The sequence below is a fragment of the Denticeps clupeoides genome, chromosome 4 (assembly GCF_900700375.1).
Source record: "Denticeps clupeoides chromosome 4, fDenClu1.1, whole genome shotgun sequence".
In the NCBI taxonomy this organism is placed as follows: domain Eukaryota; kingdom Metazoa; phylum Chordata; class Actinopteri; order Clupeiformes; family Denticipitidae; genus Denticeps; species Denticeps clupeoides.
The window spans coordinates 15,612,957-15,638,948 of NC_041710.1; the positions used below are offsets into that span (position 1 = coordinate 15,612,957).

The following is a 25,992-nucleotide window of genomic DNA, read 5'->3' on the forward strand; positions in this document are numbered from 1 at the left end:
TTTTCAATGTAGTTGAATTTATTGCTGACATGATGTACCCAAATAAGTGCAATTTGACTCCAAAGTGGAATTTAATAAAAAACACCTGTGGGGATTTGAAACGCTTATGGGGTCCTGTATGTCTGAGGGCTCTATTACTTCCTGAAACTTCCGTTGGCGCGATGTTAAGTGCACTTTTCATTGCTCAGAATGGGCAACGGGAAATGGTGGAATATTTCCTGAGTGAGAATCTGGATGGCGTCCAGGCTGTCAGATTAAATCCCACACAGCACCAGAGATTGAAACGCTCAAAATTGATGTCTCCCTTCCAGCAGGCCGGAATATGTGAGTATTTTAATATGGAAGCCCGTGTCGCAGTGCCGTGACAAGATTATCCAGTGGCGTGTAATCACCTGCTTGTAGGATATCAGTGGATCGCCATGCCACGATTAAACGGCCACAGGGTTGGGAGCGGTCAGGTGAAGAGGTGAAGCGGGAGGCATGTGAGGAATGCATTGTGACCTTCAGCAGGGTCGCTGGACAACGAGTCGAGGGGGTTTCACAACAAAATGTGCACTGAAATGTCCACAACTGCAGGGCCTGATGGGAAATCGGTCCGAAGTGGGTGGGCAACCTTTGGTTAAGTGAGTCACCCAGTTGACCTGTAGCTGACCTCGAAATCAGGGCCTTTTTCACAAATACACACCAGCTGACCTGTGGGTGAAAGCGACTGAGCGGTTGATCCCACCGAGCAGAGTAAACGCTTTTTCTTCACCTGATCGTACTGCAAATAGACTTTCAGCTCAAAGTCTTCACTGGGGCTTCGAGGCTCGGCTCGGTAATCTTCCATCAGTGCGGAAGGCCCAGGGGAGAGTGGAAACGTGGAAGGGGCTCGGAACAGGAAAAATCCCCACATCTGTGGAGAGTGAAACATCTGTTCGCAGGAACAATGTTGATGTCACTGATCTGCCGAACGCTAAAACTGTTTGGTCGTGTTTGGGTTGCGGAGCCAATGAGTGAACCTGCCTCAGTGGTTAAGACTCACCCATGTGCAGTGTTTGTTTAACACGTAAAGATAACACTATCTGCTGCAGCTCACGACAAACAAGAAACTCAAGAAACAACGGAGTATGTGTTGCTACTCCGGACCATTTTCTGATTGAATTCATTATTTGGCAGTGTTTTCAGTTTGCTGCTTTTGTTAAAGTTTTAAATGTTCAAATATAATAATGAATTAACTGGAATTTGTCATGTCTGCAAGCTGATGGGAGAAAGAAGTGCAGAACTGCCAGAACTGAAAACACTACTCATATGTTGCACGGTCAACATAAAATGTCGCAGCCTCGATGGGCCGCTCAACAAGTCCTCTATAACCGCCCCGCTGTCATGCAGACTGGAGCCAGTCGCCTCCCCAGGTGCACCCAGTCGTGACAGGGGCTACATCCTTGGAGCCCCAGCAGTAAGATCAGCGGAGGAGGCGGGGTGGACGGTGGCAACCACAGGGCAAACAAAAGCCAGGGCCTAACCTTCTGAGTACGTGCGGGCATCCTGCGTTGCTCCCTGCCCCACTCAGGGAGGTGGTCCCGGACCCTCCGGTGATCGCTTTCTTCAGCCCTGGTTTGTGCCTTCTGGTTATATGCAGCCCCTGCTGCTGCACGTCCCCGATGACGGTTCCTGCGTTGCTCCTGCGGACCCTGCGGCGACTGCTTACTGCACCCCTGGGCGGTGCCTTCGGTTAGCAGTGTGACCTGCAGTGCGCAGGGAGGCGGTCCCGGACCCTCCGGCAATCGCTCATTGCACCTCAGGGTGCACGTCCCTGGTTCACCGGACCATCCGCTCAGCCCCTTCTGCATCCGTTGGGACAAGCAGGCCCTCTTCCTGCCTGTCCCAGCTGAATGCTCATGCCATCCAGGGGACTTTTCTGGAGGCAGACCCAGGCCCCACGAATGACCCGTCCTGCTTACTGACTACTGGAGGAGCCATCACCGTCACTTCCCCATCGACCCTCCCCTCAGGAGGAGCCCCCAACATGTACCACACCCCCCCAAAAAAACTTTAGGGGAAGAACCCGCCGTGGCTGGACCAAGGGGTATTTGTGGGTTCATCTACCTCGCCCTGGTCTGGCACAGTTGGGTCAGGAGCTGCCTCCCTGGGGTTCTGCTCCGCTGCTTGGTCGCCATATGGAGGACACAAAGAGGTGAAGTGAAGCTGCCATACGGACATCACACACAGACATAGAGACAAACAAAAGAGCGGGTCTTCTGGTTCCCTCTCTGGGCTCTCCAGGACCTACTCAGGAGGCGCAGCCAGGATCAGGGAGGTGTGACCCTCTGCTGAGTCCCACACACTGTGGGGTCTTCCTGCACTGAATCCTGGCTGGTTCTGGGTGTGATGGTGGGGCAGGTTTCAATCAATGGCTCGGGCTCTGGCCGATCAAACTCCACCCTCAGTAGCTACAGGAAATCCCAGTAATCCATTCTGTCTGTCTCTCCTCTTTGCCACAAGGCTATGCCCCAGTCCCATGCTGACCCAGTTGATTTTGTCCGCGTCTGTGAGTGAGGAAAGAGCAGCAAAGTACACACCACACGATGTCAGGCATGTACCTGCTGCTGCTGAGAAGGGTCCAGGCACTTCCCACACCCGCAGACCTTGCCGCTTCCGGGTTTTGCGGATCACCCGGGGTTCAGCATTCTTGCCACGGCTCGACTTGATTACAATTCATCATTAATTGAAAATATAAATACAGTGATCATGAAAATAATAAATAGTAAATAAAGGTAACAAAGATAACAATATAATAATTAAAATATAAAAGAAAATGAAAAAAATTATATGAATTGTTATAAAAAAATTAAAGCAGATAAATATTCATATTAAATATACATATTACACATTACTGTCATTTGGGAGACTGGAATTTTTTTTTTTTTTCAGCAGCCAAGTCTGTCCTTCTGTGTATACTTCTGTCTGACTTTATAATCCTCGAATTTATCAAAAGCATAAATTAGGGGCATCAGCGTTTGCTTTAGTTATGGCTGGGCGTTCATTTACCATCAATTTCTTACCAAGTCCAAAGGGTCAGTCAGCATTTTAGTGCTTGGCTCTTGTATATTGTATATCTTGAGAAAAGTTCTGGTCTGAGGATGCATGCATGTCGCGACGCTGCAGTTTAGATTTCAGGCCTTGATTCCATGCCAGGGTCTTCATAAGTAACTACAGCCCACAAAAAGCCCCTTTGCAGAACTTTTCCGTGTTCTAGATGAGTGATGCAAAGCAGGCGCTGCGAAGCCCTTTGGCCTCCCTAATGGGTGGCTTTAAAATAACTGGCCGAGGACACAAAGATAACTTCAAACAAGCAGACTCATTGTTTCTTCTGGTGATCTGGTTGCCAGGCTGTGGGTTGTCTGGATGGAGGAAAAGCTGACTCCCACCCCCACAGTTAGACAGACAGCACCGGCAATCATCTGGTTTTTTTTTTTTTTTGCAGAGAAGAGGAGTGCTGTTGACAGCGCATGCCACTGTCCCATGGAGCAGCAACAGTTGTTTTTGATTCACTCACTTCCTTTTGGACGTTCTTCAACGTCCTCACACAGCACGGGCCAGAGGCAGAACATGGTTATGGGAACCGGCCGCACTGCCGGCATTGCAGTAGAATGTGTCATGCGTAAATCCTGACAGAACGTGCCAATCCCCAGGGTGTAAAATGTGATTGGTCACACAACTAAAGCAACCGAGAGCCCCCTGTTGCATTGTGGGCACTGATTGGCAAGGCTGGGCTCTTTATTCCTTTCACATTCCAATGATGTGTGTGTGTGTGTGTGTGTGTGTGTGTGTGTGAGTGTGTGTGAGTGTGCGTGCTGCATGAGTAGTAATGTGTAAAACAGGGTGAAGTGCTGAATAAGAGATGGGTGAGTGGGCCGAATGAGCTGGAACGTTAATCCATTTGGTCCTGAGCAGTGGAGCTTTTCTTTTAATCATATTTTTATTTTTTTACTTTTCACACAAAAAATTCCATGTGCAGCTTTATTATTGTTTCCTTGAAGTAGTTTAAAGTATGAACATTAACTTGTATTTCTTTAGCGGACACTTTTTAAAACCATAGTACCTTCTTTGTAAAAAAGCCAAGAACATCTCAAGATTCTCTGTAGTAGGTTTGGATGGTCGTGAAGCAGGACGTAGCTCTGATTGTCTCGGCTCTGGGGAAGCTTCGGGGAAGGCTCTGGTCATGAGGGGATTCCCAAATCCAGCTGTCTCTTTTCCGGGCTGGGATCATGTGTGAAATGTGTGGGTTTTTTCAGCCTGCATTGGACTGATTTCCAGGACTTTACTGAGCAGGAATGGAGAGGGCAGCTTGGTTTGGCTTCCCGCTCAAATACACACTTATACACAGTCCCTTGCACACATAATCTTTCAGTCACACTTACACCACACACACACACACACACACACACACTCAATCACACACATACATATTCACTCACTCAATCATTATTCTTCATTCTTCTCTCACACACATGCACACACTTACACACACACAGTCTCCCTCGCTCACTGCTCTCCAGGTGCCACAGTTTCCTGCCATGAAGAACGTTATTTGTTCAGAATATTTCCAGAGGAGTGTGTTTGTTCAATTTTTTTCCAAGTTTGTGTGTGTGTGTGTATAGTGTAAAGGAATGTTGGTTTGGCAGATTTCCAGACTTAGGTGGTGTAGTAGGAGTTTTGCCCTGATCCCCAAGCCCTCTGATTCCATTCTTCCATTCTACTCTCCACCCTTCCCCGTTGGTGGGTCTGCAGTAGGACTCTTCTGCTCGTACTTGCTTTGTGGATGAGAGCAGGAGCCAAAAAATCTGATTGTTTAAAGTTGTGATTTCAAATTGACTTTGGTTCATGTTTCACTGTGTTTCATACACATGTGCGTTGCCAGATGTTATGATACCTGATGTCAGTTGGAGTAGTGATGTCATGGGGCAGTGGTGGCCTAGCGGTTAAGGAAGCGGCCCCGTAATCAGAAGGTTGCTGGTTCGAATCCTGATCCGCCAAGGTGCCACTGAGGTGCCGCTGAGCAAAGCACCGTCCCCACACACTGCATCCTGGGCGCCTGTCATGGCTGCCCACTGCTCACTCAGGGTGATGGGTTAAATGCAGAGGACAAATTTAACTGTGTGCACCGTGTGCTGTGCTGCTGTGTATCACATGTGACAATCACTTCACTTAAAAAAAAAAAAAAGTAGATCTCATTTCACACACCACAAGATGATTTAAATTAATTTCTTGGGTGGGGATAGTTTAATTTTTGTTTCATTTTTGCAGGAAACAATTGCTAACCATAACTACCCAATCAGCAAAATGTATTCTCATGTATTTATCATGAGGACTATGCACAATACTTTCAGAAATATGTTTTTTCTTTTGGAGGACCATAGCATTCACTGACAGAAACAACCATGATCATGCCCTCAAACTGTCAAAACCATCCCTGTGTCAAAACTGTAAAAAGTGAGGAATTCATTTTAGGAAAAAACATGAGCACTTTGAGAGAGGGAGATTTATTATAATAAATATGATTTTACAAAAATCTGAAATTCTACAAGAACACACGTTTTCTTTGATGTTTTTCTTTTGGCACAGGACTAGATGATGTAAACCCTCCTAGCCTGGCAACACTAATGTTTCCTGGCTTCTTGGTCAGCCTGAAACTCGATTGAAAGTTAAATAGTGAATTAAAAGTGTATCAGATTTAAATTATGGACATTAAAAATGTCACCATTTCAACGTGAATCACGTTTCCCTCAGGCCTGCGACAGTCTGTCATAGCGCCCTAAGGTAATGATGATCTTATGCTCTTACTGCATACATACCAGTCTCCTGAGCTGTGAGGAGCTGGAAGCTTTGGATTTGAAGCAAAAAAAAAAAAGGCTTTTCTTGGTTGTGATTCAGTGCGAGTTAAAATGGATCTTGTCTTTTCCCAGTCTACATAGTAGACCTCATTTGTACATGAGAACCCCTGCGCTAATGCTAAACAATGCTGCATCTTGGCACTAAACATAATTGAAAAGTACTGCCCGAGCAGCCTGAATACAGATCTTAAGTCTGGCTGGACTATTGGTGACTTTTCCGGCTGAAGGCGTAATGCATTAGAATTTTTTGGTGTGCGCTCAGACGGTGAAAAAGCGGTGCTGTGCCCGAGAACGGCACGGCCGGCTGATAAACAGAGATCTTCTGAATGTTAAACAGTGCATTGTATTGCAAGAGAAAGATGCCAGCATCCGGGCAGAAGGAGAACGGGCCCCGTTACCCTTTTTAAAATGCAGTCCGAGGGGGCGAACATGAATTTCTTTTGAAAGGCTTGCCTAATGAGAACCTATAAAGCCCCCTTTCTAAAGGCATTTCTAACCAACCTTCTCATTCCGGCCCAGAGTAAACACAGCTAGCGTAGAACACAGATGCTCTGGAGCATCTCCCTAATGGAAAATTTGCTTTTACGATAAACATTTGCCTCTTTTACTCCTCATTTTCATCAGCATTCATTGGAACAATCTGTTTGGTTTTAAATAAAACCTTCTGCATGTATTGCGGAGAATATGATAATTCTGAGGCCTGGACTGTGGCAGCTGAGTTATTTTTACTATTTCAAAATACTAAAGTGGCTTAGACTGGGTCCTAACCTCAGGAGCACAGAGTGGCCGCTGAACTGGTCATGGATCCTGATTATAGTTCTTCAGAGGTGTATTTAAGCAAGACTCAGGTGACATAACAGTAGGTGTGTCACTGACAACTGCAGCATTTACTGCACGAGTGATAAATCTGTCTTTCAGAGGGTCATGTAAGGAGACATTTTTGCTGACATTGTGAACAATGTGGCATTGTAAAATTTAACCAGCCCTTCAGGCCCTTCAAATCTTTCACGTCTTCCATGGATCTTTCTGGATCATACGAGTTGAAGGCCAACTCAACAAATGTGTAAAATTGGTAAAAAAAAACTGGCCCATCAACCAAATGATCTCAAAGTTGGATCCCTGGTTACTTCTGCTTTGTCCTTGAGCAAGACACTTATCTCTGAGGTGCTCCAGGGAGACTGTCACAGTTTGTAATTCAATTTAATTAAGAATTGAAGCCACTTTGGATGAAGTTGTCTGATGAATGAACACAAATGCTCAACAACAATGGTAGATGGTACGTATCAAAACAACATCCACATGAATGGCAGGAGGCTTCCCAGCAGGACATCACTCTGTTGGATTTCTGTATTGCATATTGCCAACATCTTCCTAGGTAAACAATGCACACTCACCAGGCCATCCAGATGATCTACATTATATACATTGTGTTCTGTGCTTCTGGCTGTAGGTTCAGTCTCTGATTCTCTGCAACTGTTTGAATAGGCCCTATACAAATAGATTGCATTCACGTGAGTCGACTCCAGAATCTAGGCCTCCTGAATCACTCAGCTTCCTCTTTTGGTCCTTCTCAAAGCTCTCTTGGGTCTCCCAAGAGGCTGCTAGCATCTGGGTTTGTACCGTAGCTCTTTGACCAAGGCCCCATGCAAGGAACTTCCTGAAATGTCAGAGGGGCCACGCTGGGGGACATCCTTCACCCTTCCTCCTCCTCCTGCTTTCTGAAACAGCTCCAGAAGCTTGGCTGCTGCCTGCTCTCCCACACAGGAAATGATCTGAAATCCAGCATGTCAATCTAAGTGTCCTTCCATCTCATATTTCTTTCCATGAAGTGGTGCAGGTATAGCAGCAAATTCATCACTTTCCAGCAATTCCACTTCTGCTGAATGATGTGTCTGGATATTGGCTTTAAATATATAAAAAAAAACAACAACCCAGAAAGAAACACAATATGCACTCCCATCCAGCACCCAACTGTTTGAACACAGTAGCGGCAGGAAGTGTGGGCCGAATTTCTCTTCCAGTCCCGGCACTGGAAGGTTACCTCTAACCAAATAACCCAGAGTTTGTTCCTAATCCAGTGAGCAGGATTTAAGGAAATAAATAGTGTGTATATTCAAATTAGAACCTTATTAAAGCTTCATATTTTACAAACGTATTTGCTCTCAAGTCACACATTAATTCATTCAACTAGCAGAATTATATTGGAGCCCAATGACATCGTAGGTAGTGAATGAGGGAAGATGCAGTGATTGGCCATGGCAACCAACCAGGACCATGTCCTGGTCTGGAGCTCAGAACAAGCTGTCCAAGCTGAACGCTTGTGTTTTTTAAAAATGTTTCGTTCTTTATGTTTCATCCTTACATGCTGTACTGTTTGCCTTGCTGATTAGCCCTTAAGAAAAATAAACCAGCAAAGACACACCCATTTCTTGAGGGCCCCGTGTGCACACGGCAAAGGGTGGAACCAGCCACAGATGGAAGGAGTGATCATGTATTTCCTTTTGAAATTACCTGGGCTCCAGTAAATTATCTCCCACACAATAACATCTCAGACGCTCCAGAAGTTGCTTCGACCTTTGCTTCTGTGCGCACCTGAAGCAAGTTTCCCAGGTGACATTATTAAATACCCAGGCTTCTCCATAAATCTTGCGACCAGTTGACACTGGAATCACGCTGTTTATGAAGCCTGTGACGCCAATGGCTGCCACTCCTTACCTGTGTCAACCTGGCCACCTGCCAGACGTGTTCCCACAATGTGTTCAGGAAGTTGGCCAATCAGACGCAGTCCTACGGCTGTAAGCAGATTTTATGGGGAGGGGCTCTGCTGCTGGGGTCACATTAATGTAATTAAACACAAAGCGTTTATTGGCTTCTCCATAATAAATAAGGCTTGGCAGCGATTAACTGCTGTGTGCCAAGTTATGCTTCATTCCTCTGACTTCACATCTGTTTTTGAGCATGCCTTATTACTGATGTTTACTGGAATACATATAATTCCACAAATTATGAAAATTACTCAAGGACTGTGACATTTCTGTTGTGCAGGCACGTTCCCCCATTTACAAAATGCAGAAGCAGATGTAGTCAGGGTGGAATATTCTTACATTTGTTGAAGCTGCATTGTTTCTCTGAGTCAAACAGCCTACTGAGACATGCAGGGTGAGGCCTTGCTCTGCTGCGTTCTCTGTATGGAGCAACAGGAAATGAGTAAGTTGCAATAAGATACAGTTCACCGGATCATCTTGATTGAGGGAGGGGACGTTGAGCATTTTACAGTGTTGTTATAGGAATGGCCTGCTATAAATAATGTGGCGGATGGATGAAATGACTTTAAAAGCTGCTGTGGAACGGTATAAATCCGTGATTCTTAAACTGATTTTCTCTGCTTTTTCAGAGGTTTCCCCTCCACACATTTTTTTTCCTTACAGACCAGGAGTTAATTAAATCTCTCTCTGCCTGCTAATTAAAACGGGCAGATTGCCCCTTTCGTCAGCCCGTCACAGGCCCAGCAGCGTCTGGCTGCTGGATGCAGCAGAGTCATGTCACAAAGTCACTGGAGGCAAAGATTAATGAGGAGTGGAGGAGAGGAAGCGAGGGAGCAAGATGGCAGATGTTCCTTTATTCTTCCTCGACAAACTATTTTTGTTCTACCCGAATGTAACAGTGTAGTGTAAACCTGAAAGCAAGAGCATGTGCTGGAAAAATCAAAGCAGACATCAGAATGTGGCCTGGGTTCCTGGTAAATAATAAGAGGAACATGCTGTAGGGTGACATGTAGGGTGGTTACAGAAAGCAGACCAATCATATAACAAGATTTTTGGCTTTGGATCCATGCATTGTTTATCAGATGCCCTCATCCAGAACAACTTAGTAGTTATAGGGACAGTCCCCCTGTCCCCCAAGACACAATGGTAGTAAGTACCATGTAGGGACATTGTGATCATAGGCGAGTGTGTTACCTACAAGGGTAAAGTGAAGTGATACACTGCAGCATAATGAAATGTGTCCTCTGCTTTTAACCATCACCCTTAGTGAACAGTGGGCAGCCATGACAGGAGCCATGACATGCGCCTGGGGGAGCAGTGTGTGGAGACGGTGCTTTGCTCAGTGGCACCTCAGTGGCACCTTTGCATTCGAACCGGCAACCTTCTGATTACAGGGCCGCTTCCTTAACCACTAGGCCACCACTGCCCTACACCATATATACACACACACACACAGCTCTAAGACCCCCCTCTCAAAGCTGTCCAACAGACATTAGTATGCAAGTCCCAGAGATGGTGTGGAGTTTTAAATATCTAAAAAAAAGTTTAGCAGCAGACTGGTAATAAGGTCCCCACAGAAATGGGAGGTATTTAGTAAGCATGGTTTAGTCTCGCTGTCAAGTGCAGACTTGTGCGGGAATGCAATCGAAACATCTCCACCACTGCCAGAATGTGACAGTGGTTAAAAAAAAGGTTTTCCTTAAAGGGACAGCACAATGTGTCACATCTCCATTAGACTGTGATCACATATGCTGATATGTAAATAGAATACAGAATTAGTGTGTATTTCTGCGATGCGCGCAGCTGATTTTGCCATCCTACTGAGAGGCCGAGGTTTTTTCAGAGTGTCAAACTTCAAAAGAATAGTTTTGTTGATTCTGCTACCTGTAGGTCTGAACCTGTCAGACTGGCCAGAGATGGTGTACTTGTAGGAAATCTGGATACCTGTCTGAAGACGCCCATTCTAACTCACACCATTACAAACCTTTCATCCCCCCGGGGTGCTTAGTGGTGTCTTGTTTATGAAAACATTGTGCTCCACAAGGCCGAGATGAAGAACATAAAGAACACCTATGACCTGGTAAATTTGCACTACATTCCAGGAGTATCTTCATTGTTTTACCAAAGCTGCAGAAGACCTTGAAAGCAGTGGTATTCATGCTGAAACTGGGTGGGGCTTTTACCACAAAAGACAAGCACTCGTTACTGTGCTTAATGTACTGTGCTGGTTCTGTAAAGAACCTTAAACCTCTTGCAATGCTAATGTCAGTCATATCCTTAAAGCCTTTATTGTGATTGAAAAAAACCTTAGAACTCAGTTGTTCATTTTCTCAGTTCTTCCCCTGATATTTCAATTCCACAAAGGAACCAGAGTAATCCTAACCCAACCACAAACTGCAAGGCACAGGAAATATTCTACCTTATGTTGTCAAACACATTGAATTGATGATTTGAATGGAGAGTTGGGCAATGTGTTGTAATTTGTTGAATCAGAATATGAAAATGGTATTAGACTGTTGCAAATTCATTTTAAAATGTGCATTTTAGACAGCAATTTTTATTTGTGTAGTAGGTGCTCATACACAAGGATAATCATATTGTTTATATAATACATTATTGCTAAGAATTATGATATATCATGGGATGAGGTTTTACATTATGCACTACAGACATTTCCAGCATTGGCAGTTCTTACTGGACCCAATGAGTCTCACTGACTAAGTTCTATTTATATTGGCTGCACTTCGTCTCTTTCCACTGTTAAAACAAATGGCAGCTGCTTCTCCGAGCTTTCTGCCATTTATGTACTGAAGTCCTGTTTCGAGATTTGAATTGTCGTAAAGCTTTCGGTTCAGATGGCAGATTGCTTCAATAAGAGCTTGTACAACAGGAGTTGTAGAAAAAAAGACACAAAACTCTCATTTCTCAGTATTGAAGGTTTTAGTCTATTTCAGTGTATAAATAGTTGTACATGTCATTTGCAAGGTCCTGAATACAGAGTGCCTGTGTCATTCCAGGAAACCCAGAATGACCCTTGGTTTCTTGTCCCTTGTCTCATACAGTGTGCCAGGGTCTACACAATGGCCTCGCTTTCCTGAGCACAGCTGATGACCACTATCAAAACTTTGTGAAGATGTACAAGAACTGCACTGTGGTCCTGGAGAACCTGGAGATCACATACATCACAAACAAGCATGACTTGTCCTTCCTTGAGGTGAGTTTTGAAGGACATTTTGTCTTTGTAGTCCTCTAAATTCTCACCAATCATAGACAAAGTTCAAGGAAATAATTGTTAAATATTATTAAAAATACACTCAAGGTGGTCCTGTGATATTGTGATATAGTGGCACAGAGGCACAGCCACAAGCACCACTGCAAGGTTACTATTATAATTATATAACAGCTTGTCCAGTGATATATATTATGGCTGCTGGGACAGAGAAAACTTAAACTTTATCTTCTGCAATTAAATAGTTGCAACTGCGATCCAGCAGTTACTAAGCAACATCATTCGTGTGACCAAGGTTATTATAGTTAAAGAAAACGAACGATAAAACTAAAACTAGAATTGAAAAAGCATTTTCGTTAACTGAAATAAAGAGTTAAAAAAAAAAACGAAATCTAACTGAAACTGTTTTGTGTGCATACAAAACGAACTTAAACTAACTAATATTATAGCAAAAACGTCCTTCGTTTTCGTCTTTGTAATAAGCCTTTTGGGTTGAATTAAAATCTATTTACTTCACGCTGCCAGTTTTAAGGCAGGTTTTTGACCATTATGGTAACACGTGGTCTGTGACGTCACGTGTCCATAGTCGGCTAGCGTGATGGCTGCAGCGAAAAGAAAGTCCTATTTGGGATTTCTTTGATTATGACAGTGGCAAAAATAAAAGTAAGTGCCTTGTTGTAGAAGCAGGTGATACAATATGTGGAATACTTCTCAAGGGGAAAAACCCCACGAATCTGAAAGTCCATTTGAAAAGCTCACACAAAAAGGCGAACCAAGAGTACCTGAACAAGCTAGCCTCTCGCCTGCCCTCCGCCGAAAGAGAAGCGGTAGCCAGGCCAGGTAACATGGGAAAGGAACGTGATACTACAGCATCCATAATGGACTGCTTCCACCGCCGACCAAATAGCTGCTGGCTAGTAAATACGCAGGAACACCACAAATGAGAAGAAGCATTGGTAAATATGTTTATTAAGACTGGAATGTCTACACGACTGTGTGACTCGATTACCTTCAAAAAGTTCACCACTTCACTCGAACCAAAATTCAAAACAGAGCTGCAAGAGTCAATAACCTTATCGGAGCTAAGATGGATAAGGCTATTCTGGTGATTTTGCACCTGACAAATATCCTAATTAACAAAAAAAAAAAACACTAAAACTAACACTAACTAATAAAAACTAAACTAAAACTAAGCAATTTCAAAATATCAAAACTAATAAAAACTAGTAAATCTGCCTCTAAAAACTAATTAAATCTAACTGAATTTGAAGAAAAAAAATCTAAACGAAATAAAAACTAAAACTAATGAAAAATCCCAAACTATTATAACTGTGCGTGTGACCTTGTGAGCAGAATTACCATAATAAGGTGTAATGATATTTAAACAGATGTGTCTGAGTGATGACATGTGAAATGTTGTTTTTTGTGGCTTGGTTCTGATTACATCTCATTTGTCATGCTGAGTCTCTTCCTTGATGCTTTGCATCTACAGAGTATTCAAGAAGTCGGCGGTTATGTTCTAATCGCACTTAATATGGCATCCGAGATCCCCCTCCACAATCTGCGCATCATCCGTGGTCACACACTTTACGAGTCTCGATATGCACTTGCCGTCTTCAGCAACTATGAAAAAAAGGTGCCAAACTATGGGATCAAACAGCTGCTGCTGTCCAGCCTCACAGGTGAGAATCCATCATGCACATCTTACTGTCATTTGTATTTTCAGAATTCAGCAATCAAAAACAGGAACGGACGATTCTATTCATTTGGTGTTGATGATGTGGGATATGTGGATAATGCAGATCCCTGTCTGAGGCAGTGAAAATGCATCTCTGCTGTCCTGGATTCAGGATATGGGGGAGTGGAACATGTGGGGAGAAGCTGTTTTATTCCGGAGGAAATAAGGGATTACCATCCATGCTGTACAATACTTGATTTCGTCCCTGCAGAAATTCTGAGAGGAGGTGTGAACCTGTTTAACAACAACAATCTGTGCAACGTGGAGACAATTCAGTGGGCCGACATTGTTGATATGAAGAGCAATCCCACGATGGTGTTGCCTGGAGTGACAGGCAGTAGCTGTGAGTTCTTGCTGGACCAGCATTATTAAAATAGATTAAACATTAAACGTAAAGCAGATCATAAACATGGTATGACTATGAAATAGGAACATTTTTAAATCACACGTAGACTGGAGAATTTTGTATTCTGAATGTTTTTCCATTACATCTTAACCCTGCTTAAGTAGTTACACTCTTCTTTGCTCTGTAGTAAATGCACCATAAGAGAGTTACCAAGAGTCCCTTCTTTCTGCAGGCAAGAAGTGTGATGCAAGATGCTACAACGGTTCTTGCTGGGCACCAGGCAAGCAGCACTGCCAAACATGTAAGCAATCTTTTATGTTTTTTACACTCTGCCCACAGTGCCAGTTCTTTCAACACACAAGACCCTCTGTTCATTGGCAATGTTCTCTCCTGTTTTTAAATATTTGGTGTTTTTTCTGTTTCTTGGAAGTCACTTTAGTGTTCAGTTTAGATTACATCTGCAAATTAACATAATTCTGTATATTTATCTCAATGCATGTTCTATTGATCTCCAGTCACTAAAGTGATATGCGCCGAACAGTGTTCTGGCCGCTGTAGGGGACATGAACCCAGCGACTGCTGCAATGAGCACTGTGCATCTGGCTGCACCGGACCGCGTTCCACCGACTGCCTGGTGAGTCCTCTGCAGTTCACATGCAAAAGGAAGCTAAAGGAAAACCTATAATGAATGAGTATGGATGCAGCCATGGTTTGACATTAGAGGGAGAAGTCACTGCAGGTGACTTCAACCCAGCCACTGGGGAGGCATGTGACAGTTTATTTCTTGGTGCCTGATCCATGCATGGGTAAATGGGGAGAGTTCCATCAGGAAGGGCATTTGGCGTAAAACTTGTGGGGACAGTCGGAATGGCTGATCAACTGTGGCAAATTGAGCAGCAAGAGACCCTTACACATCTTACACAAAGACATCAGTGAATAGAAATGTTAGGTCCAATAGGTGTGGTTTATAGACCAATATCAGTATAAATCAGTTCTGAAATTAACCGGAAGCCATTGTAATGTCTTAAGAAATGGAATGGAATGAGTGGTGTGTAAGAATTAGTTGGAGCTGAAGACCAGCAGTCAACCCTATTGGAGATAAAACCATGGATTTGTGCATTGACATGAAACCCAAAGTTCATCATCATAATAGCAAATGAAGGGATTTATTTTGTAGGAAGTGTATCGATCCCACCAGTAAAGTAGCTGAAAATGGAGACTCTGTGACATGTGCTGAGACACTTATAAGGTTCTACAATATGTTTTTGACAACTTGACCCAGGAGCACAATCCTAGCAGAGCCTGCATCATCTCGAGCTGATTCCCTGAAAATACACAGACTCTCAGCATGTCATTCTTAAAGAACAGCTTTATTTCATAACACTGTGGGAACCTGTTCTGTGTCTTAAGCACAACTCTGGGTGTCAGTAATCCATCCCATCCCAGATTAAAGTCCCCTCAGGGACAGTCAGAACTAATCAGGGTTTTTTGCGAAGTAAAATGTGATGAAAAATGCAGCTGTGTGAATGTTGCTGCTCACCATTTGAGTCGCTTGATCTTGCAGGCTTGCAGGGACTTCCAGGACGATGGGACATGCAAAGACACGTGTCCCCCACTCATGCGGTATGAACGGAACTTACACCAGCTGGTTGTCAACCCAGATGGGAAGTACAGCTTTGGCGCCACCTGTGTCAAGAGCTGCCCACGTAAGAGTCACGGCCCCTAGAGGTCCCTTGGGGATTTAGCTGGATTCAGCAGTCAGGTTTCACATTTTGCATGGACATAAGATGCAAAGGCATTAACCTTCAAAAAACCTACGTATGTATGTTGCACAATTTTAGGAGTGGTTCTGAAGAGCAGTTCCAGTGAATTTGCCTAGTAATGACATAAAGCAGAAGAAGCCATGCATGTATGAAGTAAACAGTATTGGTCTTTTTCGGGAATAATTGAAACATTTGTTTGTTGTTCAAATATTGTACATGGTACCATTGGTGGTCTAGACATTACATTTTTATCTAGCCCACAAATTTAATGCTAAAATACTTATATTTATGTAAAGTATTCTACATTTTATATTGGTGTAAATTTAAAGAATAATTAAGGCGTATGTTTATCTCTACCTTTGGGAGACATATGGGGACATATAGACAAAAAGCTGCCCAGAACAAACGCAAGCAAAACATTTTTCAACCCCCCAAAAGCACAGCCCAGAGCTTCAGTCTTCAGGTTGCAGTCTGATAAATAAACTGTAGCATTTTCCTCCACTGCTGTCCTCACTCTGAGAGCAGCAGTTAGTGCCTGGTTGTCTAGGCTAAATTATAATCTTCACACAGAAGGTCAGGATAATGATTGAGGCCAAGGTTGTGAGCTTGCAGCAGTGAGTCAGGCTGTTTTTTTTCCTGCACACAAGCTCATCTCACACGGATCTGGTGAATATCACACTAACCTGGAAGAGTTTGAATGTATTCTGAAGGCAGTTTATAGATTAGACATATTTAGATATATATAAACTATATGTGAAATACATTTTCATATTTATGAAATATATTTATAAATTTCATATTTAATATATTTCTAATATTTCATGTTATTTTTAATACAATATGTGCTTACGCACATATAATTATGTACTTATATATATAATATATAATTTTTAAGATGTTGAGTAAATGTCAAAACTAATAAATCTCAAAAGATTAGAATGTACTGAAAATAGCAATTGTATTCATAATTTAAGTTATATATGTACTATATTCATTAGATTATTTGTTCCATGTTGATGATTATGTCTGAGAAAAGCTCAAATCTATAATAATTAATATTCAATTCAAATTATTATTACCAAAAAACAATACAGAAATGATCAACTTCTCTGTGCATCTTTAACTAAGGGGCTGAACGGTCCAATGAAATATAAATGATGAAAAATCTTACCTATTTACCTGTTCTTAATTTTTTTAGATGTTCCAGTACCAGATATACTAATACCAAACACAAAATAAAATTACACCCAGCTAACCAGATTGACGTCATCCACAGATAACTACGTAGTTACAGACCATGGTGCATGTGTTCGGACATGCAGCCCTAACACATATGAGGTTGATGAGGGAGGCATCAGGAAGTGCAAGAAATGTGATGGGCTTTGTCCTAAAGGTAAGGATTGAGTATTGTGCTGTTTATGTACATTTTAAGTTTGACATGTAATCCTCAAAGCAGAACGCAAAGATCATGAAGCTTTCCTTGTGAAAGATATAGTTCAAACATGATGCCTTGTATTCTTGTGCTGTGTGTCTAGTTTGTGATGGGCTGGACTCAGGACAGCTGGTTGGAGTCTTGTCAATAAATGCAAGCAACATCCAGACATTTGAAAACTGCACTAAAATACACGGCGATGTGGCCATCTTGAGTACATCGATCCATGGGTGAGATGGGAAATAAGCAGCTCTCAATCATTTATAATGCATTAGAATCCAGATTGTTTAATTATTGAAAATTTTGGAATACAAATTAATTGAATGTATGATTTCAGGGACGCGCATACCAAAACCCTACCTCTGGATCCTGCCATGCTCAATGTTTTCAAGTCAGTAAAAGAAATCACTGGTAAGTCAAAACTCTTTACTGCACCAAAATTCAGCGCATATTGTTTTATGAAGATGTCAACAATAGATTTTTTTCTTATTTACATCTGAAGGCTACCTTATGATTCAAGAATGGACAGACAGCATTGTTTCTCTGAGCCCTTTTGAAAATCTTGAAGTTATTCGTGGGAGAACTAAGAAACAGTAAGTTGTCTGATGATTGTTTGTTCTACCTGAACCATATAAAAAGGGATGTCACATTTACCAGCATCCTATAAGCCTATTTAGATATTTAAAATGCAGCAACAAAAATTGTTGTTTGTAATATTTCCGGTTTTAATAGATTTTACAATTACCTTTGAAACCGCACTGAAACCTCACTACCTGGTGAGACTGGTGTCACTGCAGGAGGAGAGTCAATGCTCTGCTCTCACTGCCCACCTGCTTGTTTCTTCTCAGGGGCAGATACAGCCTGGCGATTACAAAGACCAAGATAACATACCTTGGTCTGCGTTCCCTCAAAGAGGTCAGCGATGGCGACGTGTATGTCTCTGAGAACCCAAACCTGTCCTACGTCAACCCTGAGCTATTTCAGAAACTCTTTAAGTCCAGCCAGCAAACAGCCAATGTTAAAAAGAATGGTAAAAATAAAACTCATGTGTCATAAAAGACATATAAGGTGATCATACAGTTCCCCCTAACAGCTCTTTCCTCTGTGTGCAGCTGAGGAGGGCAGGACATGTGATGACATGTGTAGTGCAGAAGGTTGCTGGGGTCCAGGTCCCACCATGTGCCTGTCCTGCATGCATGTCAACCGCAATGCTCGTTGTATCTCTTCATGCAATATCCTGGAAGGGTGAGCGAGTGATGATACTCCTTTCTGTACAGATCCAGCTTTTGCATCTTTCCACAAGTGCTGCTGTTTTGTTGTTATAGGTCTGTTCAGTGTAGAAATAATTATTGTCAAAAATATGGTGATAGCCATCTATGTTCATCTCTGCAAGTGTTTATGACCCCAATCCAGACACGTAGGTTCAGACTTAGTTGGACGTAGTTAGCACAAAATCTCTGACATTCTAATTGAATTTGTTTTACAGTGAATGGAGAGAATCTGAGGTGAACAGGACATGCATGCAGTGTGATGCAGAATGTAAGATTCTGAATGGGACAGCCACATGTAAAGCACCAGTGAGTACAACACCAACCAATACAGATGCTACAGGGCTTAATGCAGGGCCACTAAATTTGGTCAAGTAGATTTTCAATTTGAAACATTGTGCCATGGAAAAGTTTCTTCTCTGGAGTAGAACATGATGTAATATTGGGTTTTATTGCAAATGAGCAGAAATAAAGTAGGTGCATGGGCTTTTTTTAAACGTACAAAACCACCCAATCCGGCAACTGTGGTCTTCTCTTAGCTTTCATTTTGATGATGCCATTGTGATTTTTTTGTGTTACTTGAGGTAAATTGTGTTGCCTTATACGTTTAAAATATAAATGATAAAGAATATTGTTAGGTGATGTGATGAATATGGTCTCTCTGTCAGGATCCAGAGAACTGTGCTGAATGTGCAAACTTTAGAGATGGCCTCCGCTGCGTCCCCCGTTGCCCCAATGGTTTGCTCGGGGATGGCGGCACCAGCATTTGGAAATATGCCGATAAATCCAACGTGTGCCAGCCTTGCCACAAAAATTGCACTCAAGGGTAGGCTTGCTTACAGTGTGGAAAATTAACTATGCTTTGTGAATATCAGGTAACAAAGTATTTTTTTTTGTTCCTCAACTTGTATTTGTTCTCTTTACAGATGCACTGGCCCTGGGCTGCAAGACTGCATTGACCCTACGTAAGATAATATTAAAGGTCACCTATTGTGATGTTGTGAGATTATTTAACATTAATGCAATGGCGATATGTATAAAGAGTGCTTTGACCATTCTGCTTCGTCGTTCAAAGAGCGGCAGCTCAGACGGTCGGATCTGGTATGTCTTCCCTTATGTCGTCATAAGGGGAAAGGTTACCTCCCCTTTCTCATGCTGTGTCCCTCCAGATAATTTCCCACCCCTCCCCTAAAAAAGTAACTCCACACATGCGAAGCATTCTTAACATGCGAAGCATTCTAATTTCTCAGTGATTGTATGTGATAACAAATGTCCCTAATGGTTATTTCTCCAAAGCCAGCCATGAGCTAATCTCAGAATTTCATTAATTTGTTATCATGGTGGCAGTGGTGGCCTAGCAGGAAGTGGACTCATAACTGGAAGGTTGTGAGGTTCAAATCCCAATCTGCCAAGGTGCCACTGAGGTACCATTGAACCTTTAAAGGGTGGCTGTCACCTTTACAGGTCAAAAGATTCTATGACCCGTTGGTCCAGAAGGATAACAGGTCACACAGTAGGTGTGAGGTCAGGACTTTTAAGGTCTGACTGACTCTGAAATCTATTGCATTACAATCGTCCAGGCAAGGAACACTGCAGAAGCTATGTGAAATATGTTATACGTTTCAGTGGTGTATGGAATATACCAATAATAGGACTGTGTCCAGAAAATAAGATTTGTATTTGACTTTTCTTCAGGAAATCGTATTTGCCCATAGTTGCAGCTGCTGTCGTGAGTGGTCTTCTGGCCTTTTTAATTTTTGGCCTGGGCATCTTCATATTGCTGCGAAGGCGTCACATAAAGAGAAAGCGAACGCTGCGCCGACTGCTGCAGGAGAGAGAGGTAGGTAGGGACAAGGTGCTGCTGACTGATATAGATTATCAGTAGTTTATTCTTAGAAAGGGTATGTTTGTGCCCACAGCTAGTACAGCCCCTGACACCAAGCGGACAGACACCTAATCAGGCTCTGCTACGCATCCTCAAGGAAACAGAGTTCAAGAAGATCAAAGTGCTGGGTTCTGGAGCATTTGGGACTGTTTATAAGGTCAGATGTCCACCTGGGCACATGCGTGGCTTGTCCTGTTATCTTTTCTGGTCTTTAACATGCATCTATTCTTGTGTTTTGGCACAATGTGCATTACTGGTTGTAGCATGTACTTGTGGAGGAAACAGAACGGTATGGGGGAATGGAGAACAATAGTCAGCTTTGTTGATTTTTGCAGGGACTCTGGGTGCCTGAAGGAGAGGATGTGAAGATTCCTGTGGCGATCAAGGTCTTAAGAGAGGCCACCTCTCCCAAAGCCAACAAGGAGATCTTGGACGTGAGTGTTGGCCTGTTACGCGCTCAGAGAGGCATCTGCAGAATGAGCTGAAGTCATTATTTCCTCCTGCACATCTGTCCACTTGGCTGCTGTACTGGGATTACACTGATTAAATTAAATGGAGATCTGACACCACTATTGGCCCAACAGTACATGGCATATGATGACATTATTAGGGATGTAATGTACATGACATTGACATAAATGGCAGGTAAAGGTGATCATCCAATTAAACTGAAAAACTGGTAAACCGATCTGTACCACCCTCCCTCATATGTCGCATTATATGAATGCCTTTTTTTTTTCTCACAAAATGTTATTGATTTTCTCAAAGCAGTTTATGTCAACTGAACCAAGGCCCAGAGTGTGTGTTAATGTTAGGAGTGATTGCTTTATCAGAGGCCTGTTCCAGAGATGAGCAGCATGGCCTGGCTCATCCGTTTTACAGCAGCTGAGGGCTCATGAAAGCGAGGTCAAGAAGACCTGAGTAAAAAGCGGCAGCAGTGATATCCGCAGTTCAAAGCTTGCAAGACTCCCGAGAATTTAGAAGCTAGCGGATGAGATTTGTACTCGGGGCGGAAGGAAGATTTTATTTTATCCACAAAAGCAAAAAGTATCCACCAACAAATCTCTCTTTGATTGAAAGCACCCCATCTTAAAAGACATCAAGGATATCAAGTCATCTGGCAATATCTGATAAAAAAACAAAGTGTTGTTTGCATTTGTAAACAAGTTTTAACACTTTGTACAGCCTTGAACCCTGTCAGCACAGTAAAGATTAATAAAGGCGGATAAACGCAGAGGCCATTCTGGCTCGTATGTTGGATTCCCTTCTCTCAGATATGTGGTCTAGACAAAAATGTTGTTTCAAATACAAGGCAATATTTTTTCAAATCTGATATTGCAAACACAAACTGTTTTCTAATTAGTCTTAAAGAAAGGGTGGGTAATATGGTAATTATGGTAAATATTGTAATCGTCTAAGTTGTGTTTAGGGTTGTAATAGGAAACACCAGTAGATTATGAATGCATAAATGAGTTGGTACGAGGTATGGTAAGATACGCTTAGTATGCAATACCTAGTCAGTTCTATTTCATTTAAGTTATATGACTAAAAAACTGAAAAATGTTTTGAAAGTTTTGTTTTTACCTGAAAATGTTTAATATATCAGTGCTGTCTCTGTTCTTGTTCGTCAAAATGGATGACTTATAGGAGGCCTATGTGATGGCCAGCGTTGATCACCCCCATGTCTGCCGTTTGCTGGGCATCTGCCTCACCTCTAAAGTGCAGCTCATCACACAGCTCATGCCGTACGGGTGCTTGTTGGACTACGTCAAGGAGAACAAGGACAACATCGGCTCCCAGAGTCTGCTCAACTGGTGTGTGCAGATCGCCAAGGTAAGGCGTCTGTCCACAACTTGCCGTTTCTATCGTCTTACTCCTTTGTCCATATTGCTTTGGGACTGGGCAGCTGTGATGTTTGTTAAGATATAAGCATGTTATTGTACATTCTTACATTACTGTATGTGTTGTATGTGATTTTTATGCCCATCATACAAATACCTTAATTTGCCTTTTAAATAGAAAAACAGTAATCAGATCCTTCAGAAACCCGAGGAGAAAATGGATATCAGCTTGCAGCCTGAAACGAGGAAAAGCATCCTGCTGCGCCGCATTAGTTAATTGTGCCGCCTGATTGCAGGAGCAAAGCTCTCGCCTGAGTGTACATCTCATATCTGCAATTTCTCAACCCCAGGGGATGAATTATCTTGAAGAGCGTCACTTAGTGCACCGTGACTTGGCAGCCCGGAATGTTCTGGTGAAGACTCCCCAGCATATCAGGATTACTGATTTCGGCCTGGCCAAGCTCCTCAGCGCTGACGAAAAGGAGTACCAGGCAGATGGAGGAAAGGTCTGCTCTCTGTCTCCTCTGTTGCTAATTTGGAAGAAATATGGGATTGGGGGTTATGAAACAAGTACGATGAATTTAAGGAAATCTGCGGGGGGAGTCTGCAGTGTCACACATGAGTAGTGGAACTGTTGCAATGTTGGATTAACTGTACTTTGTGTCACAGGAACTTGTGAATTTGATTTGTTAGGAGGTAGTCCTCACTCTGGCTTCTTTTTTTTTACCATTGTTATAAATAAATCCCACCTCTTTCGGAAGGTTCCCATAAAATGGATGGCCCTGGAATCTATCCTTCATCGGAAGTACACCCATCAGAGCGATGTCTGGAGCTATGGTGTGTACATACTTAACTTCAAATAGTAGCCACATGTGATTTGTTCTTCAGACTTGAGAAGCATTGTATGAAATGAAACTAGGATAATGTCTGTGCCCTCTGCCCTGTAGGTGTCACAGTGTGGGAACTCATGACATTTGGGACCAAACCATATGACGGCATACCAGCCAGTGAGATAGCAAGCGTGCTAGAGAAGGGCGAGAGGCTGCCTCAGCCCCCTATCTGCACCATCGATGTGTACATGATCATGGTTAAATGTGAGTGCACAGGGCTGCACTGCGCGAAAGCACATTTTTAGCAGCTAGATAAGGCTTTTAAAAATTCTTGCCAGGCTAATTTTGCTGAACCCCACTGGTAGAAGAATTTTATGCTTGATTGCTTAATGCATAAAATTAGAATGTATTTCTGGAAATAACATAAGTGATTTGAAGTGTCATGCTCGCATGGGCTTTTCCTGTCCTCCTCAATGCCCGTTGTTTGTTTATTTGTTTGCATTTTTGTTTCCATCCATCATCAGGCTGGATGATTGATTCTGACAGCAGGCCACGGTTCCGAGAGCTCATTGCAGAGTTTACCAAGATGGCCCGAGACCCTCCACGTTACCTGGTCATTCAGGTAAGGGAAGGTCAGGGGTGGTTTATCTTAATAAACATGATCACTATTATAGTATATAGAGTTTGTCAATTCAAGAAGTCAAATTGCTTAAATGAACAAACACAATGAATTCTCAACATGTGTCATGGTTTGACAGGGCGACGACAGAATGGCACTGCCCAGCCCATCCGATGGGAGGAACTACCGCAGCCTGGTCAGCGGGGTGGACATGAAGGACGCGGTGGACGCTGATGAGTACCTGGTGCCCAGCCACAGTTTCTTCAGCTCTCCCAGCACATCCCGTACTCACCTGCTGCAGTCTGTCGTAAGGAGGACCATGTCCATCTTTTATCTTGCAGGTGTAGGCGGTGACTGCCTTGCAGGGGATCTGTTGGCTAATAAATGAGGATGTGTAGAGCTTATCACTGTTTATCTGAAAACCTGCAGGAGGCCTCAGGACCAATTGCTATACCAGCTGCATTATGCTTTACAGAGTATTATGGAGTTCTAGAGTTATGTTGAATGCACGTCATGGAAATCTAGACAGTGGTCACCTGTATCCTGTTATGAAACAATTTTGTCCTGGTTGGATTGGAATCGTTCATTTTGACAGTGTTGATATGAAGTCCATGCTCTGGCAGCAAATCACAGCTTTGTTGAACCGTGAAAACTGTTAGTAGCCTGGTGGGAAACACACTTGCCTATGTACCAGATGACCACTAAACCACGGGTTCAAACCCAGCTTACTACCATTGTCCAGGGCAACTGGCCTTGTAACTACTGATTGTAGATTACTCTGGAGAAGGGTGTCAGCAAAAAAAGTTTAAACATCATCCCCACTACTGTCATCAAAACACCAAGTCTATAGTGGTACTGTATTGTCTGTGACAGTTTGTTGTTCAATTCATCTTAGGATTCTGTAATTAATGTGCAGATAGTCAATCTTCTTGTTTGGTTTGGTAGTGAACATGGTCCCAAGATCTCTGTAGCAGAGATCACGCCTATAAAGTCCGCTGAAGTCATCTTAAGGACTGCGAAATGCCCTTAAAAAGCTCATTTAAATATCGTGTGTGTCACGACTACGGACTTACGGGGGAAGGAAGCGCAGAGGTCTGACATGTTGGGAAGGGTTTTATTTATAAACAAACAATAAACTCAAAGAAACAAGGGCGCGGTGGCCGAAAACGATTTAACTTAAATACAGATAAACTAAAACTAACCCGTAGGCGTGTGGCGATTGCCAGAACTCAAATTATAAACAGTGTTACCAACTGAAGTTCACGAAAATGCCAGCGACCCCGAACGGGCGGAAACTTCCGGCATTTATGGGGCATCAGGATTGGATTCCGGTGTGGAGCCCAGCTGCAGGCAATCCTGACAGAGCCCCCCCTCCAAGGGCTACGTCCTCGGAGCCCCAACAGTACCATCAGTGGAGGCGGCGGGGCGGACTGCGGCAACCACAGGGCTCCTGCCCTGCTGTATCCTCCCCTTGGAGGACCCGGTCCCTCGGGCTGGCTCCCCGGCGTGGTCAGGCGTGGCGGCCCCGGTCCCTCGGGCTGGCTCCCCGGCGTGGTCAGGCGTGGCGGCCCCGGTCCCTCGGGCTGGCTCCCCGGCGTGGTCAGGCGTGGCGGCCCCGGTCCCTCGGGCTGGCTCCCCGGCGTGGTCAGGCGTGGCGGCCCCGGACCCTCGGCCTGGCTCCCCGGCGTGGTCCCGCTTGGCGGCCCCGGACCCTCGGCCTGGCTCCCCGGCGTGGTCCCGCTTGGCGGCCCCGGACCCTCGGCCTGGCTCCCCGGCGTGGTCCCGCTTGGCGGCCCCGGACCCTCGGCCTGGCTCCCCGGCGTGGTCCCGCATTGCGGCCCCGGACCCTCGGCCTGGCTCCCCGGCGTGGTCCCGCATGGTGGCCCCGGACCCTCGGCCTGGCTCCCCGGCGTGGTCCCGCTTGGCGGCCCCGGACCCTCGGCCTGGCTCCCCGGCGTGGTCCCGCATGGCGGCCCCGGACCCTCGGCCTGGCTCCCCGGCGTGGTCCCGCATGGCGGCCCCGGACTCCCGTACCTGCACACAATAATCAGGGCCGATCCATCTGGGTACGTGTGGGCCCTGTCTCCACATGTCCCCTCTGACACGTCTTGTGTCACCCCCTGCACCGCGCAGGGAGATTGTCCCAGAGCCTCCGGCGACTGTTCCAGGCACCCCAGGCTGGTGCCTTCTGGGACTATGCAGCCCCTCTCGCTGCATGGCCCTGGTGCCAAGGGGGGGGCATTGCCAGACCATCCGGCTAGCCCCTTCTGCGTCCGTTGGGACAAGCAGGCCCTCTTCCTGCCTGTCCCAGCTGGGTCCTCATGCCTACCCGGGGGCTCTATGGCGCTCCACCCCTCTGGAGGCAGACGCAGGCCCATGCCTGGCCCGCCCTCCTCACTG

General features: G+C 44.2%; 1 protein-coding gene across 1 annotated transcript in view; it reads left to right on the forward strand.

Moving 5' to 3' along the window:
* Window positions 1–25,992, forward strand: part of egfra (epidermal growth factor receptor a (erythroblastic leukemia viral (v-erb-b) oncogene homolog, avian)) — a 39,492-nt gene that overhangs the window by 7,257 nt on the left and 6,243 nt on the right. Inside the window, exons 2-25 of the mRNA XM_028976211.1 lie at window positions 11,704–11,855; window positions 13,363–13,552; window positions 13,820–13,951; window positions 14,187–14,255; window positions 14,470–14,588; window positions 15,519–15,660; window positions 16,994–17,110; window positions 17,253–17,379; window positions 17,487–17,560; window positions 17,652–17,742; window positions 17,998–18,179; window positions 18,262–18,394; window positions 18,636–18,726; window positions 19,086–19,243; window positions 19,344–19,382; window positions 20,113–20,257; window positions 20,337–20,459; window positions 20,638–20,736; window positions 21,950–22,135; window positions 22,494–22,649; window positions 22,905–22,980; window positions 23,091–23,237; window positions 23,498–23,595; window positions 23,732–23,899. Coding sequence (XP_028832044.1) covers window positions 11,704–11,855; window positions 13,363–13,552; window positions 13,820–13,951; window positions 14,187–14,255; window positions 14,470–14,588; window positions 15,519–15,660; window positions 16,994–17,110; window positions 17,253–17,379; window positions 17,487–17,560; window positions 17,652–17,742; window positions 17,998–18,179; window positions 18,262–18,394; window positions 18,636–18,726; window positions 19,086–19,243; window positions 19,344–19,382; window positions 20,113–20,257; window positions 20,337–20,459; window positions 20,638–20,736; window positions 21,950–22,135; window positions 22,494–22,649; window positions 22,905–22,980; window positions 23,091–23,237; window positions 23,498–23,595; window positions 23,732–23,899 — 3,014 coding nt within the window. The remainder of the gene's footprint in view (window positions 1–11,703; window positions 11,856–13,362; window positions 13,553–13,819; window positions 13,952–14,186; window positions 14,256–14,469; window positions 14,589–15,518; window positions 15,661–16,993; window positions 17,111–17,252; window positions 17,380–17,486; window positions 17,561–17,651; window positions 17,743–17,997; window positions 18,180–18,261; window positions 18,395–18,635; window positions 18,727–19,085; window positions 19,244–19,343; window positions 19,383–20,112; window positions 20,258–20,336; window positions 20,460–20,637; window positions 20,737–21,949; window positions 22,136–22,493; window positions 22,650–22,904; window positions 22,981–23,090; window positions 23,238–23,497; window positions 23,596–23,731; window positions 23,900–25,992) is intronic.